The following is an 18816-nucleotide window of genomic DNA, read 5'->3' on the forward strand; positions in this document are numbered from 1 at the left end:
TCTCTTTGGAATAGTTGTGCCTATCTTTTTTCAATCTCTCTCTTTTAGGTCTGTGACTTTGAAACTAGCTACATTAACAGTCACCGGTCCAGGGGCCCCTGATGCCTCAGACCTTTGTAAAAGGTATTGGACTCTATTCTCTGTGATTCTGAAAGGTTCTTTAAAAAAAAAAAGTTTAATTTGATTTGGTGAACACTGCAGAAACCCTGTTTGACATAGTTGGTATCAGTTTCCATGGCGATGGATGATCCAAGCAGTGGCCACAAATATGTTTCAGTTTAGTTAATTTTTTCTCTTTTGCTGGAATCACACAAATCCGTTCAACTAGTACTACTTAGTGTGACAGGAGGCTGATCTGAAACCAGTCATTAAGGACAGATGGTAATCAGCACACAGTGGCTATTGATTGGTTGTTTACTTCTCCTTCCTACAGCCCCAGAGGTGCCTCTGCATCTCCACGGGTGAGAGATTAGGTTCCCCATTGTCATCAAAAGTACACACACACACACACACACCAACACACACCAACACAACACAACACAACACTCACATACACAAAGCACACCTTGGCTGAGAGGCTCTCACTTACGCCTGAGTGGCCAGCTTTGGAGGCTGAGCTGCCTGAATGGCTGGTGTGTGTGCTTGTGTGTAATGTAGTGTGGGGGGGTGGGTGGGGAGGGTCTATCTGGCTTTTGTGTGCTGCTAGCTCTGTTAAATGGGGCTTTGGTCACATAGCTGAGAAAGACCCCCTGTAGCCACAGTTTCAGTGGGTGATGTTGCACACGGCCTCTGGCACGAAGGTTTCCTCAGGCTGAACTCTGTAGGGAGCTGAGCTACTGCTCTTTCACAGGCTAACGTCCTGGCCTTGTTTTCAGCCACAAAAACACACCCGTTGTTTTTCCCCCTCCTCACAGAGCCATCGTCCTTGCTGAATCCTATAGAGACGCGTTAAGTCGACTACCGCGGGCTTAATTGGAGTGAAGTGTTAAACCCTCGGTTTCCAGGCGAGTGTGTGATCAGTATCTGCGGGCCTTGAAAAGTCTGAAAAAGCACTGAATGTAGGGAGGTGTTAGATGTAATTCACCAGAGTCTTAAATATTTTCTCCCGCCTGCTGGGTGCAGTAATGTTAGTTATTAAAATGTTTTTGTGTCTGATTGCAGGTTGTTGGGAGAGCTTATGTACCTCAGTGTTTCCCTCGTATACATTTTGCGGCAGCTACCCACCACTGCAAAACTATTGCCACTGGTGCCATACAATTACACAACTCTGCAGAGGGCTTTTAATTTGAAACAATGGATAAAGCGGAGACACATGGCGACACTTGGTCAAGGCGAGAGGAGGAGAGAGAGAAAGGTAGATTTGACTAGCTATTATTAAGTTAAGTTAACTCAACTCCCACAGCTGGCGTACTATGCACGGGCAACACTCAGGTACAACAAACCCTCCACAGTATGAGTAAAAAATAGAAATGTTTTTACTGGCCCTCTCTGTGTGCCTGTCATTTGGGGTGTGCATAAAGGCATGTATGTGCATGGGCTTATCCCACTGACGCTCTGCCACTTTCTTTATCCAAGTGGGGAAATGGAAAACTTACAGTTCACATAATTTGGTTGAAATTCATGTACACTTTTTAAGCACTTGACGATTCAATCATCACTGATGCATACGTCATGAAAGAGAGCCAATAAAAAGTTGTCATATTGACATTTAAGATCTATCGATTGATTCACAATGTCGACTCACACTTTGAGTGTCGACTTTAGGTACTTTAGTAAGTGAGTACATTGTGCTGGCAACACTTCTGTTTTTATAAAGTAGCTTGAAAAGAAAATACAGTAACTAATTAAATGCACTTAGTTACTTTCCGCCAGTGCTGGTAACTTGGCGCGACGCCCCTGTCTGAAATGATGCTCCGCTGGGAGTGAATGAGTTAAGTTTGGTTGCTATGCAGTGCACAGGGCTGTATTATGCAAGCTGTGAAGCGCAGACACACACAGAGAGGAAGTGCATTACAGAATGCTGAGCTCAGGGCTTTGGCTTGCCGCCAAGTATACACTGCTGCATGTGCACACACACTCACACTCAGCTGAGGGCATACCGATTTTTCCAGCCTCCTCCTCCTCCTCCTCCTCCTCCTCCTCCTCCTCGATTCACCCTCTCTCTTTCTGTTACGTCAGTAGTTCAGCTGTGGGCCAGGCGTGACTGGGGCAGGGCTGCGTAACAGAGAGCACCATGTATTTCTGTAGTGTGTTTGTGTATTGTAAAAGACAGGATGTGGACCGATGGTCGTGCTGTGTGAAGTGTGATTCAGTGTGTGTCTCTGCTCAGCAGGAAAGGGAGCAGTAAGAACTGAAACACTGTTTTCTCTATTTCTACACAGGTTTCACTCTCAGATATTGTCTCCCAGTCCTTCCGCCTCTTTTTTGTTTTTGCTCACTTCTATATCACTCAGCCCCACCACATATGCAGACAAACACCCACTCTGTTTTCTTTCACCAAGCAGGGGTGATATGTGTCAGCTGTGTGGTGTGTGTCACATGTGTGAGAACATTTGGGCAAAGTGGAAATTAGACCTGCCAGTTAATGTTCTAGGGTGAACAGCACTGCTTGTGTTCTGTGCAAATGTATGTGTGTTTTTCATATATTGAGCTGTTAGTCAGACTTATGTAACATGATAAAATGTAGAGTCAGTTCCCAGGTTATTAGGAACACCTAGATAAAACTAACACAGTCTAAAACAACAGCCCTGTCATAAATCCCTTAGACAGTTATGCTGTTGAATTTTAATCAACAGCTTGTGGTGCTGTTCAGTTATAATGTATTATACTGACAAGTGTTTCAATTATTTTGCTCACTTTTCAACCACCGCTCTGTGTGATGCAATACAGTTCAGCAGCACCACAGACTACATCCTGCAAATGACCACACGGTTAAATCAACAACTTCACATTATAACCATACAGCTGTTATCATGCATAGTGATGGTAACAGCTGCAGTATGAAAATATGTGACTCCATCTTTTACAGTTTAATCTCTGTAACAGATTCAGTGCAACACAAGCAGAGTTATTTTTTAATGACTTTTTCTTTTGCATTTATGTTAACAGTTTAGATAAAGACAGGAAACACTGGTCATCTTAACCATCAGGCGGCCAGGAGGACGCCCCGTCACTTTACTTTAAGTCCCCCTATTTGGTGTTTTTAAAACTGGCTGCATGATTAGTGGACTCATATTTAATAGAAACTCCTCCACAGACAGGATTTGTCTTTCTCTTTGGTTCAAACTTCTGTCTAATAATTCCGTCCGTCGTCTGTCACTCGCTGGCATTTGACTTATCAGCCTCACGGTCGGCCACGCTGTGTGTTTTTCAGCTTGTGTGACAACATTACGACTAAATAAACAACTGTTATGGCTGAGTATCTTGACTTATTAGACAATGCTTTTGTCAGAAATACTGTTCTAGTTCTGTGGGGTATTTTAGTCGCAGCAACTTCCTGTGAATTAATTCAAGAACTCTGTGCTCCTTACAGTGAAACTGAAGCAGTACAGACATTTAAACTGTTAAATGTACATACACAGATGATAAACTGTGAGTGATTGCATCAGCGATGTTCTGACCACGCTTCTGTTCTGAAGCCATCTGTTATAGCTGTTAACCCACTAACTCAGACAGATACTATCACATAGTCAGATTCCTTTAATTTTGGTCATAATGAAGTTGCTGCAGACTCATCTTTTGCCAACACATCTCCTCTGAACTGAGACAATATTAAAACTGTGTTTTCCAGTGGTGGAAAGTACATTTATTCAAGTACTTTAATACAAATCAGTGTTACTTGTTACTTTACTTGAGTATTTCTGTTGTCAGCCACTGTACATTTCTACTTCACTACATTTCAGAGAGCAATATTTGACTTTTTACCCCTCTAGATTTATCTGATTACTTAAATTCCTGGTGACTTTAAAGATTCAGATTTTTGTATATGAAACACATGAAGAGATGATAAGATACAATGCTTTATTATAGCATCCAAAAGTAAACACAAGAGATTATTCGATTAATCGATAAGTCAACTGACAAAAAATTAGTTTAGATAAATAAATTTAAATAATCTTTCATTGTTTCAGCTGCACAAATGTGAGGATTGTCTGCTTTTCCTTTTAATAATCTCAATAATTGTGGCCCATTGGTTGGACAACACAAACACTTTGGGCATTTCTTGCCATTTTCTGAACTTTTACAAAAACCAAACAATCAATCAATTCATCAAGAAAAACAAATAGTAAAAAAGTACCATCACTTCTACCAACTGCAACAGTAAAATCCTGCATAATCATTAAAGTATGAGTAATAATAATGTATATAACACTCACAGGGAACATTTTACTGCACTGCGTACTTTTGATACTTTCAGTACATTAAACCTGTACTTCTACTTAAGTGTGGGACTTTTCGAGCGTTTTCAAATCTATATATTTTTCATGGGCACACATGCCTGGTCGTATTGTGTGTGGTATGAACTGTACGAACTCAAATACAAAGGCTTTGAGAAATGTGAGTCTAAGGTCACGTCCACATTAAAATCAGTTTCTCCGACTCTTTTCTTTACCCTCCCCAAACAAACATACAGACCTATAGGTTTTAGGTTCACGGTACAATAACAGGTCTCTGCCTGTGGTGAAATGATCGCGTCAGTCCTGAGAGTGGGAAGAGGTGTTCAGGGTAAGGTTAGCACTGGAGGTGTTGTGGAAGGGAAATGAAAAAGAAATGAGAATATTTTGATCTTTGCGCTCGCTGCTTCCTTGCCTGCCCCTGAAAAAGAAAGTTTTTAACAGTCCCTTAAAGGCCTCAGCTGATGTTGCCATCCTCATGTTCATGTTCAGAAACAGTGGCAGATATTTCCCTCATGAGTTGGTGGAGACCAAAATCAGAACTAAAAGAGAAGGAATACTGGATTTTGATTCATCAGGCAGACACAAACATGATGCCAAATAAATGGTCATGTTGTAGGATGTGTAAATAAACAATGGTTTGCTAACATGTTCACCAAAAAAAAAATTATTTACTGAATTGCGCTGTTGCAGTGATATGAAGATCCTAAAATGCTTTGCACAGATAGAATCAGGAGCTTTCTAACCATCTATAATTTGTTGAGATTGTGTGAACAAAACGCATGTAACGTAGCGCTATTAAGGCTAAAGGATCCCGCATGTTAACACTGCTTATTTCCTTTGTTTCTCTGCAGGGTTTCACCTCAGCGGCACAGTCCGGGAACCTGCCACGTCCTCAGAGCCCGAGCTGGTCTGCAACGTGAGCGTCAGCTTCGACCGCTGCAAAATCACAGCGGTGACGTGCAGCTGCGGCAACAAAGATATCTTCTACTGCGCCCATGTTGTGGCGCTCTCGCTGTACCGGGTGCGGAAGCCCGAACAGGTCAAACTGCGCCTGCCCATCTCAGAGACACTTTTCCAAATGAACAGAGATCAGCTGCAGAAGTTCGTTCAGTACCTGATCACTGTGCATCACACTGAAGTGCTGCCGACGGCGCAGAAGCTGGCGGACGAAATACTGTCGCAGAACTCGGAGATCAACCAGGTTCATGGTGAGTGCGGCGTCAAGTAGAACAGGCTGAACTCGCCCTTTAATGTGTATATACAGCACAGAAAGGAAAACACACTCAAGCAAATACCAGGTACCTGAGTTAGATTTCCTCTGTCTCGCACCAGTGGAAGCTGCAGGCTGCCGCCCTGGGAGAGGACGCAGGAACAACAAGCTGTTTAGGAGAATGGGAGGAAAACACACGTTTGTCTTTGTACACATGTGAGGACCCTCACTGACAGTGCATTCCCTAGTCCCCAACTCTAACATAAACCTGAGTCTGACCTTCAACCTTAAAACCAAAGCTTAACCTTCAAACAGTCCTTTAAAGAAGCGATGACCGGCCATCATGTCTGCACAGTGCAGAATGTCCTCACTATTTGGCTTTAAAACGCTGGTCCTCAAAAAGATAGCAAGACACGCATGCATGCACACACACACACACACACACACACACACACACACACACACACACACACACACACACACATATATTAACTTAAATCAGTTCAAGTTTGACTTGAATGCGCTGCAGGAATTTATGAAGTTCAGAAAAGTTTGTAAAGAGACTTTGTGTTGTGTTAGGTCTTTGAACTGTTGATGTTTTGGTTTTCACAGAAACATACTACAGTACTCTCAGTACAGTACATACATAAGTACTACAAAGTACACAAATGCACAAGTGACTGCTACACAAGTACCATTCAGTACCACACTGTGCAGCATATTGTATCCTAAAGACTGGAAACAAAAAGAGGGTGATGAACATCGTATGTAAGCAGCTCTGTTTACAGCGTAATCTGAAACCAGTAATTGGAGCCTCTTTTAATGGCTCCATGGACGTGTGTGACTTTACTATAGTACAATATGAAGAATATATAAGGTGCATCTTTTGGTACTTTATGGGTGAACTCAGTAGTATGGTTTAATATTATGGTTTTCCTTGTTTTACCCACTGGTTTTACCTAATATAGTTTTGATATTTTGAGCTGGTTTGTGGAATTTCTTTTTGGCATTTCAGCTACATTAAGTCATACATTGAGGCTGCAACAAACAATTTTCATCTTTATTTATTGATAAATCATTTTAATGTCTAAAAAATAATATATATAATATATATTAAAAAAAAATATGCACATTATAATTTCCCCTACGAACCACTGGTTGTTTTGTGTTTTTGCTTATATATGAAACAATTAATCATTTGCCAAAAAGTTATTTTCTTTCAATTGACTAATTATTTCATTTCTACAGTACATGGTGGTTGTTTTTGTGGTAGTTTTATTGCTTTGATAGAATCTAGGACACATTTTGAGTATGTGACGGGTGCATGTTATCATACGTTTCATATACTGTGGCATATTTTGTAGTGTTTGAGTGGTGCCCTTAATTACTTTTAGATACCTCACAGATGTGTACGTGGTAAATAGGACTATTTTGGGAAATGTGTCGTAGCACCATATAACGTGTAAATATAACGTCTGTCTGAGGCTGAGAATGTGGCAAATAGTAGAACCTGTTTTGCTTGAGTCTTATGGATTTAATGCTCCACAGCGACACATGTTAAGTGTTAAAAATTGTGGGGTGCATTCTCAGGAAGGTTATTGATGCAGAATTTGCAGTGTTTATAGTATTGATCAGTGTTTAACCTTATTGCATTAATGCATTAGGGCAAAAGATGAACGAAATGCTGATGCAGACGTAATCATGTCACTGAAAAGACACTTAATTCCATTTAAATGTGTGATAAACAATCATTGGTGGAAAGTAACCAAGTACACAAGTAAAATACTTTAATACAATTCTGAGGTACTTGTACTTCACTTGAGTATTTAGTTTTCTGCTACTTTATACTTGTACTCCTCTACATTTTTAGAGGACTGAGTTCTTCTTCCACCACTAAATGTATGAAAATCAGCTGCTGACTGATTTCCGTTGTTTGGTGCAGGAGCTCCGGATCCGACGGCGGGGGCCAGCGTGGACGACGAGAACTGTTGGCATCTGGACGAGGAACAGGTTCAGGAACAGGTGAAGCTCTTTCTCTCCCAGGGCGGGTACCATGGCTCGGGAAAGCAGCTCAACTTACTGTTCAGCAAGGTAACGATCCTCAGGGCGGATAGCCGCGCAAGTTCATCAGCTGACATCACACACTGCCCCGCGGCAGCTGCACGGCAGCGTTAAACCCACAACCTTCCTCCTCCTGTCTCTGCAGGTGAGAGAGATGCTGAGGATGAGGGACTCCAACGGAGCTCGCATGTTAACGCTGATCACAGAGCAGTTCATGGGCGACCCCAGACTGGTGCTGTGGCGGCAACAGGGAACCACCATGACTGACAAGTACAGGCAGCTGTGGGATGAACTAGGTACCGTGAAACCAAACAAAACACACACACACACACACAAATTCACCATCATACACCACAACATTAAACCCAGTTACCGGTTCTTTACATATGATATATGGGTTATTTTTTTATTAAAGCTTTCTAAAGAAGTAATGATGTGTTCAGTGTCTGTTTATTTGCATCGGTATTTTTAGATTTGGCATGCAATGGATGTCAATAACAAGTTATTGCATATCATGTATGTCCAAGTATTTCTGATGTATGTGTTAGTGTGTTCGCTCCACCATGTGGTTTACTCCATAGCGCTGATATATGTGAGGCTGATGAATGTGAGTGCTTCCTGATATTGGCTATAAATCTGTCAAGGGTTATCATCAGATAACTGACACAAACAGGGATTTCTTTGTTCCCTTTACGGTGTAAAAAGGGAGTTTCCTGATTGTTCAGGGGAATCTCCGCTGACACTCTGCATGTGTAAGCGAATATTCCTCTGTTTTGTACAATATATATTTTCACACTCATCTACTACATTGTTTTGTGTGTTTTATTATCGATGATATTCACGCAGTTTCCGCAACAGGCCTCAAGCAATGATTTAATTCAAACCATGTGAGGTGAAGTAACTATCTTAAACTTGTGACAGGAAGTCCACACCAAGAATAAAACAGCAAATCTCTGTCCAATTACCTCACAGTTGTACTTAAATACAGCACTGGAGTAAGTGGTCACAGAAACAGGGTCTCTGCTGCTGCACAGTCATCTGCTGCTGGCTGCTCATGAACATTTGAATCCATAATAAAAACTGTTGTATTAAATGTTTAATCACAAACCTTCTAGTTAATAAATCATGAATTAGCCTGCAGGTTAAAATTCTGCCCCTTCCCTCCTCTGTTTTTTTTGGTTTCATCCCTCCGCTGCTGGAGGTTGTTGCTCTGCGTTTCGTCACTCACGTCTCTCCGCTCGTTGTTGTCCCTGCTGCAGCCTTAACAAAGAGACTCTCCTCCTGTCCCCTCCCCCCACCCTCAGCCTCCCTCCCTGCTCCATTCACTTCCTCCTCACCTCTCCTCCGTGTCCTCCCCCCTTTTTTCCCGCTCACTTCACCTCTTCTTCTTTTCTTCTCCCGTTTCATTTTGTCACCTGTCGTTCCTTTATTTATCCGTCAACATACTCATCGTGCCTTTGTCCTCCAATCTGTGTCCAGTGTCTTCATGTTTTTAGCCAGAAATGCAGGAAGTCGATTAATCAATTAGTCAGTCGTCAGAAAATTAATCAGCTGCTAGTATGATAAGTGATTACTTCAATTAGAAGTAGATTTTTTTTTTATTCTTTATTTTTTGCCTGCAGTTTCTACGTGGGAACGTTTGGTGCTGTTTTTTAATTGTGAACTAAAAATCTTTGAATTTGGACTTAAGAGCTGAAATCATCCAGTCATCTAAGTTGTTGTGTTTGATGACGGATTGAGATTCAGTGAAAAAGGCTCAGCAGCGTCAGAGAAAGACGTTTTATTCCTCATTTATCAAACGATTTAAAACTTTTTCAGTTATTTGCAGCTTTACTTCCCTCTGTTCATTTTAACTCTAGAATTACTGGTAAAACATAAAGATCCTGTGAATCTTTGTTTACCTCGTGTATAGACTGATGAATGCCACTAAAACTGGAATTATGTTTTGAGGGTACAGTGTTTGTATGTGTGTGTGTTTTGTATTTAACTGTAAATGTGTGTGTTTCTGTGCAGGGGCCCTGTGGATGTGCATCGTGTTGAACCCACACTGTAAACCCGAACAGAAAGGCTTCTGGCTTCGACAGCTTCGCAGGTGGAACAGCGTGGACGTCTGCCCCTTGGAGGACGGTAACCATGGCAGCGAGCTGACCAATCTGACCAATGCACTGCCCCAGGGCCCTCCCGGCAACCCAGGTGAGATGACACCTGGCTGAAGCAGAGACATCGCATCGCTTTATTTCCAAATCCTTTCCCACTTCAGGTTCTGAACGTTTCTGTCTGTGTCTCCTCCTCTTCCTCTTCCTCCCTCCTCCTCCAGCCTCCTCCTCTGCTGCTGTATTAACACTTAAGTCGCTTTTCTCCACCCTCCCCCCTCTCTTTTAATCAAGTCTCCCTCCTTCAATCTCGTGCCTGCGAGCCTTATTACCCATTTAGTGCAGCTAATAGAATGAGCCTAATAACACAGTTGAGGTCCTGGAGATTTCTCTGGCCTCTATTCCTTCGTGCTTCCACTGAAGCCGAGAAAAACACGAGCAAACAAACGTTTCTATTACGTTTCTTTATTTTATCTATTAATATTATTTTTTCAGTCTTAGCTTTTTATTTATAATTTTCAGATCTAGTCCCCGTGTTTTGAGGGATGTAAACAGGAAGTATAATGTTGCCAGGGATTCAGTGAGTTATGCTGTCGGCTACAGCTTTAGCACTGTTAACGTATATATTTGTTTAGATTTTTCTGTGATTTCTGTGAAGCGTGTTTATGGATGTTAATTCACAGTGGAGAATGAAGATAATGATGTCCTCAGAAAGCGCATGTCACGCCGGATTAAAAAATATATGAATCATGTCTGTGTGTTCATATTTGACAGAATTATGACTCGGAGAAGGGAGTATGGTTTTTGAAGCTAATTGCAGAAATGGAGCGCTAAGGGTTTTTCAAGTCGCTTAATTGCCTCCATGAGCTGTTTGTCACAGCAACTGCAGCTCCAGCAGCCGATAAACCAGGCAAATCAGCAGCCACACACACACACACACACTCTCTCACACACACACACACACACACACACACACACAGAAAAACCTCTGTGCTAGCATGTGGGTTTTAAAAACACCTGACCTCTTGTCTCTCAGACTCACTGACTCGGCCTCACCGGACCGTGTTCACGCGAGCGATCGAGGCCTGCGACCTGCACTGGCAGGACCCTCACCTGCAGCACATAATCACCGTGGACCACTATGCCAACTACTGTTACCATGACAACCTGGACAGCTCCCTCTTCGACGCCCGAGGGTGGCCCCTGTGGCACGGTGAGAGAGCAGGCGGCCGCACGTGGTTCGGAGGCGAGACAAGTCAAATTAATGAAATGAAACCGAACAGGCAGAAAATGAAAATGTCTCCGCTTCTTCCATCTCGCAGAGCACGTCCCCACGGCCTGCGCCCGAGTGGACGCCCTGAGATCACACGGTTACCCCAAGGAGGCGCTCAGGCTGGCCATCGCCATAGTCAACACACTGAGGAGGCAACAGCAGAAACAGCTGGAGTTCTTCCGCACTCATAAAAAAGGTCAGTTTATCCTCCATCAAGCTTTTTTTTATTTTTTTATTTTAACATTTAAGCATTTTAATAGCAGAGAGATCCCTCCCCCGTTGCTCTCCTCTGCTTCTTCTCTCATTCTTTCCCCATTAAAGGGTTTTTGAGTGAGTATTTCCGTATCTGACTGACTGTTGTACAGATTGTAAAGCCCCTTGAGGCAAATTTGTGGTTTATGATCTTGGACTATATGACTATAATTAATTTGATTTGACTGAAATGATGCCATTAAGTTGCTATTAAATCTTTTTTAAGGTATGTATGTATTTGGGCTCCTAAAACATTTTAATGATTATTGAGAATATAAAGCATGGCATCCCGTGTGTCTTTGTGTATACAAGGCTTCTTTACTCATTGTGTTTCATGTCACAGCTCATCTGTAAACTGCATAGAAATAACAGCGATCACATGTGTCAGAACATTTAATATTAGCCTATAAACTTTCATACATTCATGATTTCATATTTAATATGAGTTCAGCTGGAGCGTTGTCAATCATGACGCAATCAAACCGTCCTAGACACTAAAAAGCAGTAAAAAAAGTTTAAAAAATGATTGTATTCTTTAATGAAAGTACCTCTTGAATGTATGGAAGTTTTAGGGTGCGGTGTGTGTCACTACGTAGCCGACGTTAGAAATCAACAGCTGATTACTGACCAGTCTAGATCCTTTACTTGCCAAGAGTTGTCTCCAGCTAGCAACCCCCTTGTTTTGCTTCTATTTCTATCGTTCCTTTTCATCTACTGAAGTTAGCATGCTAACCAGCTAGCCCAGGCTTGTTTTTACAAAACTACAAATGTTTTCTGGTTCATAACCTTCATTCACCATTTCTGTATTATCATCTGTATCAGTAGCTCCACCTTTTAAAGATCTCATCCAGACATGTTGTAAGACATAAAAATACTTTAAAAACACATGTATGAGCTTTTAGGAGCTTTAAATACAAGTATGCACTTATTTTCATTTTCCGCGTTGTCTCCCTACACTCAGCGTTTCAGTGTAACACTGTTGTAACACCACCAGAGTGTAAACAGCTCATTAACAGTCAGTGTGTGCATGTGTTACTGCAGAGCTGCTCCATAAAGGCATAACATCAGTTACCAACCTGGAGGGTTGGGTGGGCCACCCTCTGGACCCCATCGGCACACTGTTCAGCACCCTGATGGAGACGGGCCAGGCCAGCGAGGACGGGGCCACGGTCCTGCTCGACTTCTCAGGTACGCATTGATACACACTCAGATCCTTTATTTAGGCAGGGCGAGTTTATTTATGTGGTACATTTCATACAGAAAAACAATTCAAAGATCTTCACACAATGTAGTAAAATATTTTAAAAAAGAAAGAAAAACAGCATAAAAACATTAAAAATACAAAATAAAAGAATAAAAGCCTTTTTAAAGGAACTTAAAATGTTAGAAACATAAATACAAAGAAGGAGGACAAGATGGTTAATGAGTAATTAAGGTTCAGTCAAAGGGAGCTGAGGACATAAAGGTTGTTGGCGTTTATCTGCAAAATGTACTTTAAAGTATCAAAGGGAAAGTACTCGCAATGCAGAAAAAAGGGATTTGACTGATGTACAATAATTATATATGTTGTAGCTGCTGCTTTATATACAGTTAATAGTTTTGTCCAGTGGTTCCCAACCTCGGGGGCGGGCCCTTTCAGATGGTCACCAGACAAAGATGAGGGGTCATGAGGTGATTAATTGGAAAGGAAAGAAGATGTTGAACTCAGACATCTAAAATGTGAGAGGGAGTTAGTTTTTTTTTTAAGGAGTCCCAAGCCAAGAAGGTTAAGAACCACTAGTTTAGTCATTAATGATGCATTTCATTGTATAAAATCTTAATTTGACAAGTAATTAAAGCCGTCAGGTTAATGTAGTGCAGTGAAAAGTCGAAGCATAAAGTAGCAGCAAACAGAAATACTCGAGTAAAATACCTCAAAATTAAACTAAAGCACAGAACTGTAGTGAATGCACCAAGTAACAGCTCAGTGCTGCAGATACAGAACACAAACACGTTCTCCTGCCTCACACATTTACACTGCAGTGATTGCGTCTTCCTGTTGGAGCTGCAGGCCCGCAATCAGCAGTGATGACACGAGTGCGCTGATTGGCCTGCAGTCATCCTCCAATAACAGCTCATGAATAAGAAATGCGGCAGGAAAAACACTCCAATTAAAATGTATTAATTATGTAGGGAGCTCAGCAAGACGAATTTCAACACACTCCAGCCTGAGAGGACGCGTCAGCTCTCACTCACTGTTTGTTTCTCCTGGAAAGTAGGTGAAGTGACATGTTGAAGCCGCTGGATGGACGAAGTCTTCAAAGTTTTCACTTAAAACTCTGCTATTTATATCTGTGTGCGTGCGTGTGTGTGTGTGTGTGTGTGTGTGTGTGTGTGTTCATTAGGGACTGTCAACCCTCCTGGGATGAACTGTGAGGTCTGCAAAGACATCATTAAGCCATTAAAACACATGATTACAGTCCTCAGGAGAACACACACTCTGAAAAAGGAACGCCAAAATGAACAAATAGATCAATAGATCTATCAATACTCGGCTCAGTCAACAGCCCAAAGGGAGCATTCTCCTCCCCGGGTCGTCACTCACGCTGCAGCTGGGGTTCAATGGCATTTTATCAAATCTCAATCCAATTCTGAATCAGCTTCATCAAAGCTGAATCTTTTTTAATTCTTTATCGAATCCTTTTTAAGTCGTTTGTTTGGACACATCTTCACTAACAAACTTTTCAGAAGAATTCACATTCAATAAAATTGTTATCAAACTTTTTTTTTTTCTTCTTTACTGATACTCCTTCTCTGCAGAGTCAGAGAAGGAGACTAAAGACTAAAGTCGTTGGCCACAAAACTCAAGGAATCCTGGTAACCAGATCCAAAAAATCCCATGTCCACCTCTCATCCTGTCTCCCTCCCCCTCTCTGCTTCACCCCCCCAGGCTCGCTAGCTTCAGGTAGGAAGACGGAGCATCCTGTTTCCCCCGCGCAGCGTTTCCTGGAGGAAGGAGAGTCGTTCGTGTCGCTGGCCGTGGAGACGGCTCTGATCGGCCTGGGGCAGCAGAGGGTGATGCCCGACGGCCTTTACGCACAGGAGAAAGTGTGTCGCAACGAAGAGCAGCTGTTGGCCAAGCTCCAAGAAGTCGATCTGAACGACTCGTTGGTGAAGATCTTCCGGAAGCAAGCGGTTTTCCTGCTAGAGGGTGAGTGAGACTCAAACATGGTGAAGATTTGCTGCTTTTCTTTTGTCTTGTATATGATAGTAAATAGAATATTTTTGGGTTTTGTGTTGTTGAGACAAAATAACAAATTTAAGGTGTCCCCTTGAACCCATTATCAATTAATCTGTCAGTTATTTTCTCAATAAAATAGTAAATTGTCTTCAAATGTCTTGTTTTGTCCGACCAACTGTCCAGAACCCAAATATATTCACATTACCATTGTGTACGACAACGAGGAAACTTTAAACGCTCACATTTTGAAAGGATGAAATCAGCAAATGTTTGGTATTTTTGCTCAGAAACTGCCACAGATTACACTTACAAAATATAACGTGTTAATTAATAAAGCTTGGAGATGTTGGTAGGTGGAACCAGGCTAGTTGTTTCCCCCTGTATCCAGCCTTTATGCTAAGCTAAGCTAACCGGCTTCTGGCTCCCGCTTCATATTTACTGTACGGGCATGAAGGTATCGATCTTCTGATATAACTCTCATTAAGAAAGTGAAAAAATGTTAAACCCCTCAGCGAATCCAGTAGTGACACATTTTCACACCCATAACCGCAAACCAGCTCTTTGTGTGTGCTGTTGTTTTAACTCCGTGTACTTGTGTGTTCTGTGTTTACACTCTGACTGTTTGTACTTCTGTGCTCTGTGCTCTCAATTGTCTGATTGTGTTGTTTGCAGTGTCAGTCTGTGTGCTGATGTAGTGCGGATGAATGCGTGTGTCTGGTGTGGGTGGGTGTGTGTGTGTGTAAGATGTGGCTCATCATGGTTCAAGGCATGTGGCATCTGCTAACTCTGTGTCATTAAAGCAAATGGTTTGAACGAATGCACCATTTTACATGTCTATATATATATTTGTGACCCGCTGTAAAAGACTTACATTGTTTGCGGCAGAGTTTACAAGTGCACAACAGAAGTGTTGGATTATTTGACAATTTACAGTAAAAACCAAGATCTGAAACACTGAGTCAAACCAAATAAAGGCAACACAGTTACATTAAACCTGGCATTTTAGATGCACAAGATGTTTGTTTTGCATTTCACATTTTCACTTTGGGCTGATATTAATTATGGATTACAATTATTATTGGCTGGTTTGTTATCCGACAGACAAAACTAATCCCGTATGAGAGCTGCAGAAAGGGTAGAGAAGTCAGAAAGTCTCGAGAGAGACGAACTCTTCATGTCAAAGAAAAAGAATGTAGAATGAACTTTAAAAAGTTTGTATCTTTACAGACAAATAACTCTGCTTTCATTTAACTGACTTACTGAAAATTATGAAAATAATATAAGAAATTTAAGCCATTCATTCTTTTTCATGTTTGGCTCAGACTAAAGTACAAAGACAAACAAACTGTACAGAGAAATAAAGGGTGGGTCCATCTCAATGCATTTTCTCAGAACCCGTCAAACTTCAAACTGTTCTGTGATTCTTGTAATTTCCCTTTTGCACTACATGCCAATTCATATTATTTCCGGCTTAGACAAAAGTCTTTTGGTGTTTGACTAACAAAAGTCATCGTCATACTGATACACAGCTGAGTCATACTCTCTGTGCTCTGCGCGTTTGATCAGCGGTATCAAAACTTGCTGACGTCTCAGGCAGGGAAATATCTGGTCCACAAGGCCACAGTCCAGTCATATGTGAACCGTCATGCTGCACATCTCTGTGCACAGACCGAACTGATCTCTGTGTTGTGTCCCTGTTTCCTGCAGCTGGTCCTTACAGTGGTCTGGGAGAATTACTCTACAGAGAAAGCGTCCCCATGCACACTTTTGCCAAGTATCTCTTCACCTCGCTGCTACCTCACGACGCCGAACTGGCGTACAAAATTGCACTGAGGGCCATGAGGTAAGAAAAAAAAAAAAAAAAAACTCACCCACCTCACTTGTCTGTCTAAGAAGACCCAAGAGTATGTCGACGCTTCACCTGCTAATTCTTACAACACTGTTTTATGTGAGAAAACGATTAGTGTCAACGATCAGAGATATCTGTCCACAGTGAGCAAGAGAAACACTTGAGATGTCCTTTAATATTGGGGATCTGCCAAAATCCAAACCTGATCCGATGCTTACATTTACTTTAATATGAATCTGATTGGTGTTGACAGTTGACGTTGAAATAACAGCTGCAGCAGGAGCTACTCGATCCAAATACTGGAGCTCCGGGTTCAAAAATCCAAGAATTATTAAGTTTATAGTCTTCAATTATTGATATGCGAGTTCAACTGCTGATTATTATGTCAAGTCATTCACTAGAGAGAAGATGTCTCACTCTGTTGTAGTTGTTGGAACTACAAAAACACTGGATCGTTCAGTGGTGTTACAGAGTGCAGCGTCTTCCACAGAGAGCAACACAAACCTGCTAACAGACAAGTTTTATTTTGGCCTGTTATCAAGTTACTCTCAGAAGAAGCAGCTGCTACCAGAATGCTTTGCATGCTGCTCTTTGCTAATGATAATTAGCGTTGTAGCTTTGCGAACACATGCAACCTCTGTCTGAACTTAGTCAGTCCCTAGTGTGGACAAATAATCTCTCTCTCACACACACACACACACACACACACACACACACACACACACACATACTCCCACACACTCTGATATGCAGTGAAATGCTGCACCGTGTGGCCTGAGTGTTGTACAGGAGAGCAGCAACACCACAGAACACTGCAGAGCTCAGTAAAGAAACGATTGAGTATTGATAGATTGTTTTAGCAGATACTGATCCATATGTTCCAAATTCCTCTTAAGCTGACCAGTCACAGCGTGATGAGATCAGCTGTACTGACGTTTGAAAATGATTGATTAGAGAAATTTAAAGATGCCAGAGAGTTGTCATCCACCTCCTGCTCTCTGTGCTCTCCTGACATGGAGCAGGAGAGAGTTTGGGAGCTATCTGGGCCACTGTTTAATGACAAAACCTCCTTTTGCTGGAATATTCACTAAATAATTCAACAGTGCTGAAAACGAGTTTTATAAAATGTGTGAATAATAAATACATGCTGTTGCTTTCCTCTCTGACCGCCACAGGAAAATCTATTTCCTCTCGCCTTTGATTTTTTTATATGTAAATCTTTACATTTTTTTTTAATTCCAGACTTGAATTACAAAGGAGGAATATGAAACTCTCTATCACAGCAGTTATAACTGGATGCATCAGGAGTGTGTTTTGAGGAGAAAAAAAAAACGAGCTGAGCTGTTATTTTTAAACCCGTCTTTATTGTGGCCTGAGGCGAAGCTCCACCTGAGTTTATGTGGGCAGACATGCAAAGGAAAACTATTGATCGATTCTATAACTGGAGCGTTGCTCTCTAATAACTTCTTCACCTCCATGAAATCTTCCTCTGAGTAGACGGATCAGTTCCTGTGTGTTTATGTCTTTTCTTTCTGTGTCTAATAAAGTTTTTTTTTTTCCCCTCTGTGCTCAGGTTGCCGGTCCTGGAGTCCACGGCCCCCTCCGGTGACTTGTCCCGGCCTCACCATATAGTGTCAGTGGTGCCCAACCGCTACCCTCGCTGGTTCACTCTCAGCCACATAGAGACCCAACAGTGTGAACTGGCCTCCACCATGCTCACTGCTGCTAAAGGTACCAACACACACACACACACACACACACACACACACACACAGGAAGAACAGTTTTAATGGTGGCAACGACAGAGAAATGGAAGGATTTCATGCAGTACTGTTGCATTAGACCAGTGGCTCTCAAAGTGGGGTGTGATATCCAAATCGCAAAATTGTCGTAGCGCTGTGGTGTTGCACCGTGTCAAAGCTCAAGTTTATGGTCAAGGTGTTCCACTTAGCGCTCCCCCTAGAGGCCTGGAGCACTTCCGTTGTGTTGTCTGAATATGCAACGCTTTTTTCTGTCGCATTGGTTTTTGGGGTTTGTGTGTTTTTTATTTGCAGCACGTTGCCGTTGTTGTATTTGTTTGGTATTTTCATATGTGCTTTTGAAGCTGCATCGTTTATGAATTTGCAACTTGTTTCTGTTATAATTTGGTATATAGAAAAATTCATTTTTAAAATGAAAATGTCTCATTGTAACATGACAAGGATCCTTTTGAAATAAGAACAGTTTTATAATATGAGAAAATAAGCACTAATTTGTTTGACAAGATGTCAGCGATGCACTAATCCATCAGTAATGTTACAGGCAAGTAAGAATATCTATATAACGTCTGTATGTGTTTGTTGTGTTCTCAGGCGATGCTCATAAGCTACAAACAGTGTTAGAGTCCATCCAGAAGAACATCCACTCCTCATCCCACATCTTCAAACTGGCCCAGGATGCCTTCAAAATCGCCACTCTCATG

General features: G+C 41.8%; 1 protein-coding gene across 2 annotated transcripts in view; it reads left to right on the forward strand.

The window, feature by feature from the left end:
• LOC111666832 (zinc finger SWIM domain-containing protein 6-like) overlaps positions 1-18816 on the forward strand; it is a 44903-nt gene that overhangs the window by 18841 nt on the left and 7246 nt on the right. For both annotated transcript variants that reach the window (XR_015438212.1, XM_023422338.1), the window contains exons 2-12: positions 5249-5605; positions 7550-7698; positions 7814-7964; positions 9682-9861; positions 10798-10974; positions 11084-11230; positions 12328-12474; positions 14216-14476; positions 16214-16349; positions 17929-18086; positions 18707-18816. The exon at positions 18707-18816 is cut by the window's right edge and continues 54 nt beyond it. Coding sequence is in view for 1 of the 2 variants with exons in the window: in XM_023422338.1 (XP_023278106.1) it covers positions 5249-5605; positions 7550-7698; positions 7814-7964; positions 9682-9861; positions 10798-10974; positions 11084-11230; positions 12328-12474; positions 14216-14476; positions 16214-16349; positions 17929-18086; positions 18707-18816 (1973 nt within the window). In the remaining variant the exon portion in view is untranslated. The remainder of the gene's footprint in view (positions 1-5248; positions 5606-7549; positions 7699-7813; positions 7965-9681; positions 9862-10797; positions 10975-11083; positions 11231-12327; positions 12475-14215; positions 14477-16213; positions 16350-17928; positions 18087-18706) is intronic.

Source organism: Seriola lalandi, unplaced genomic scaffold (genome assembly GCF_002814215.2).
Source record: "Seriola lalandi dorsalis isolate HSWRI2012SDOR001 ecotype SW California unplaced genomic scaffold, Sedor1 jcf7180002054680, whole genome shotgun sequence".
NCBI classification, from domain to species: Eukaryota; Metazoa; Chordata; class Actinopteri; order Carangiformes; family Carangidae; genus Seriola; species Seriola lalandi.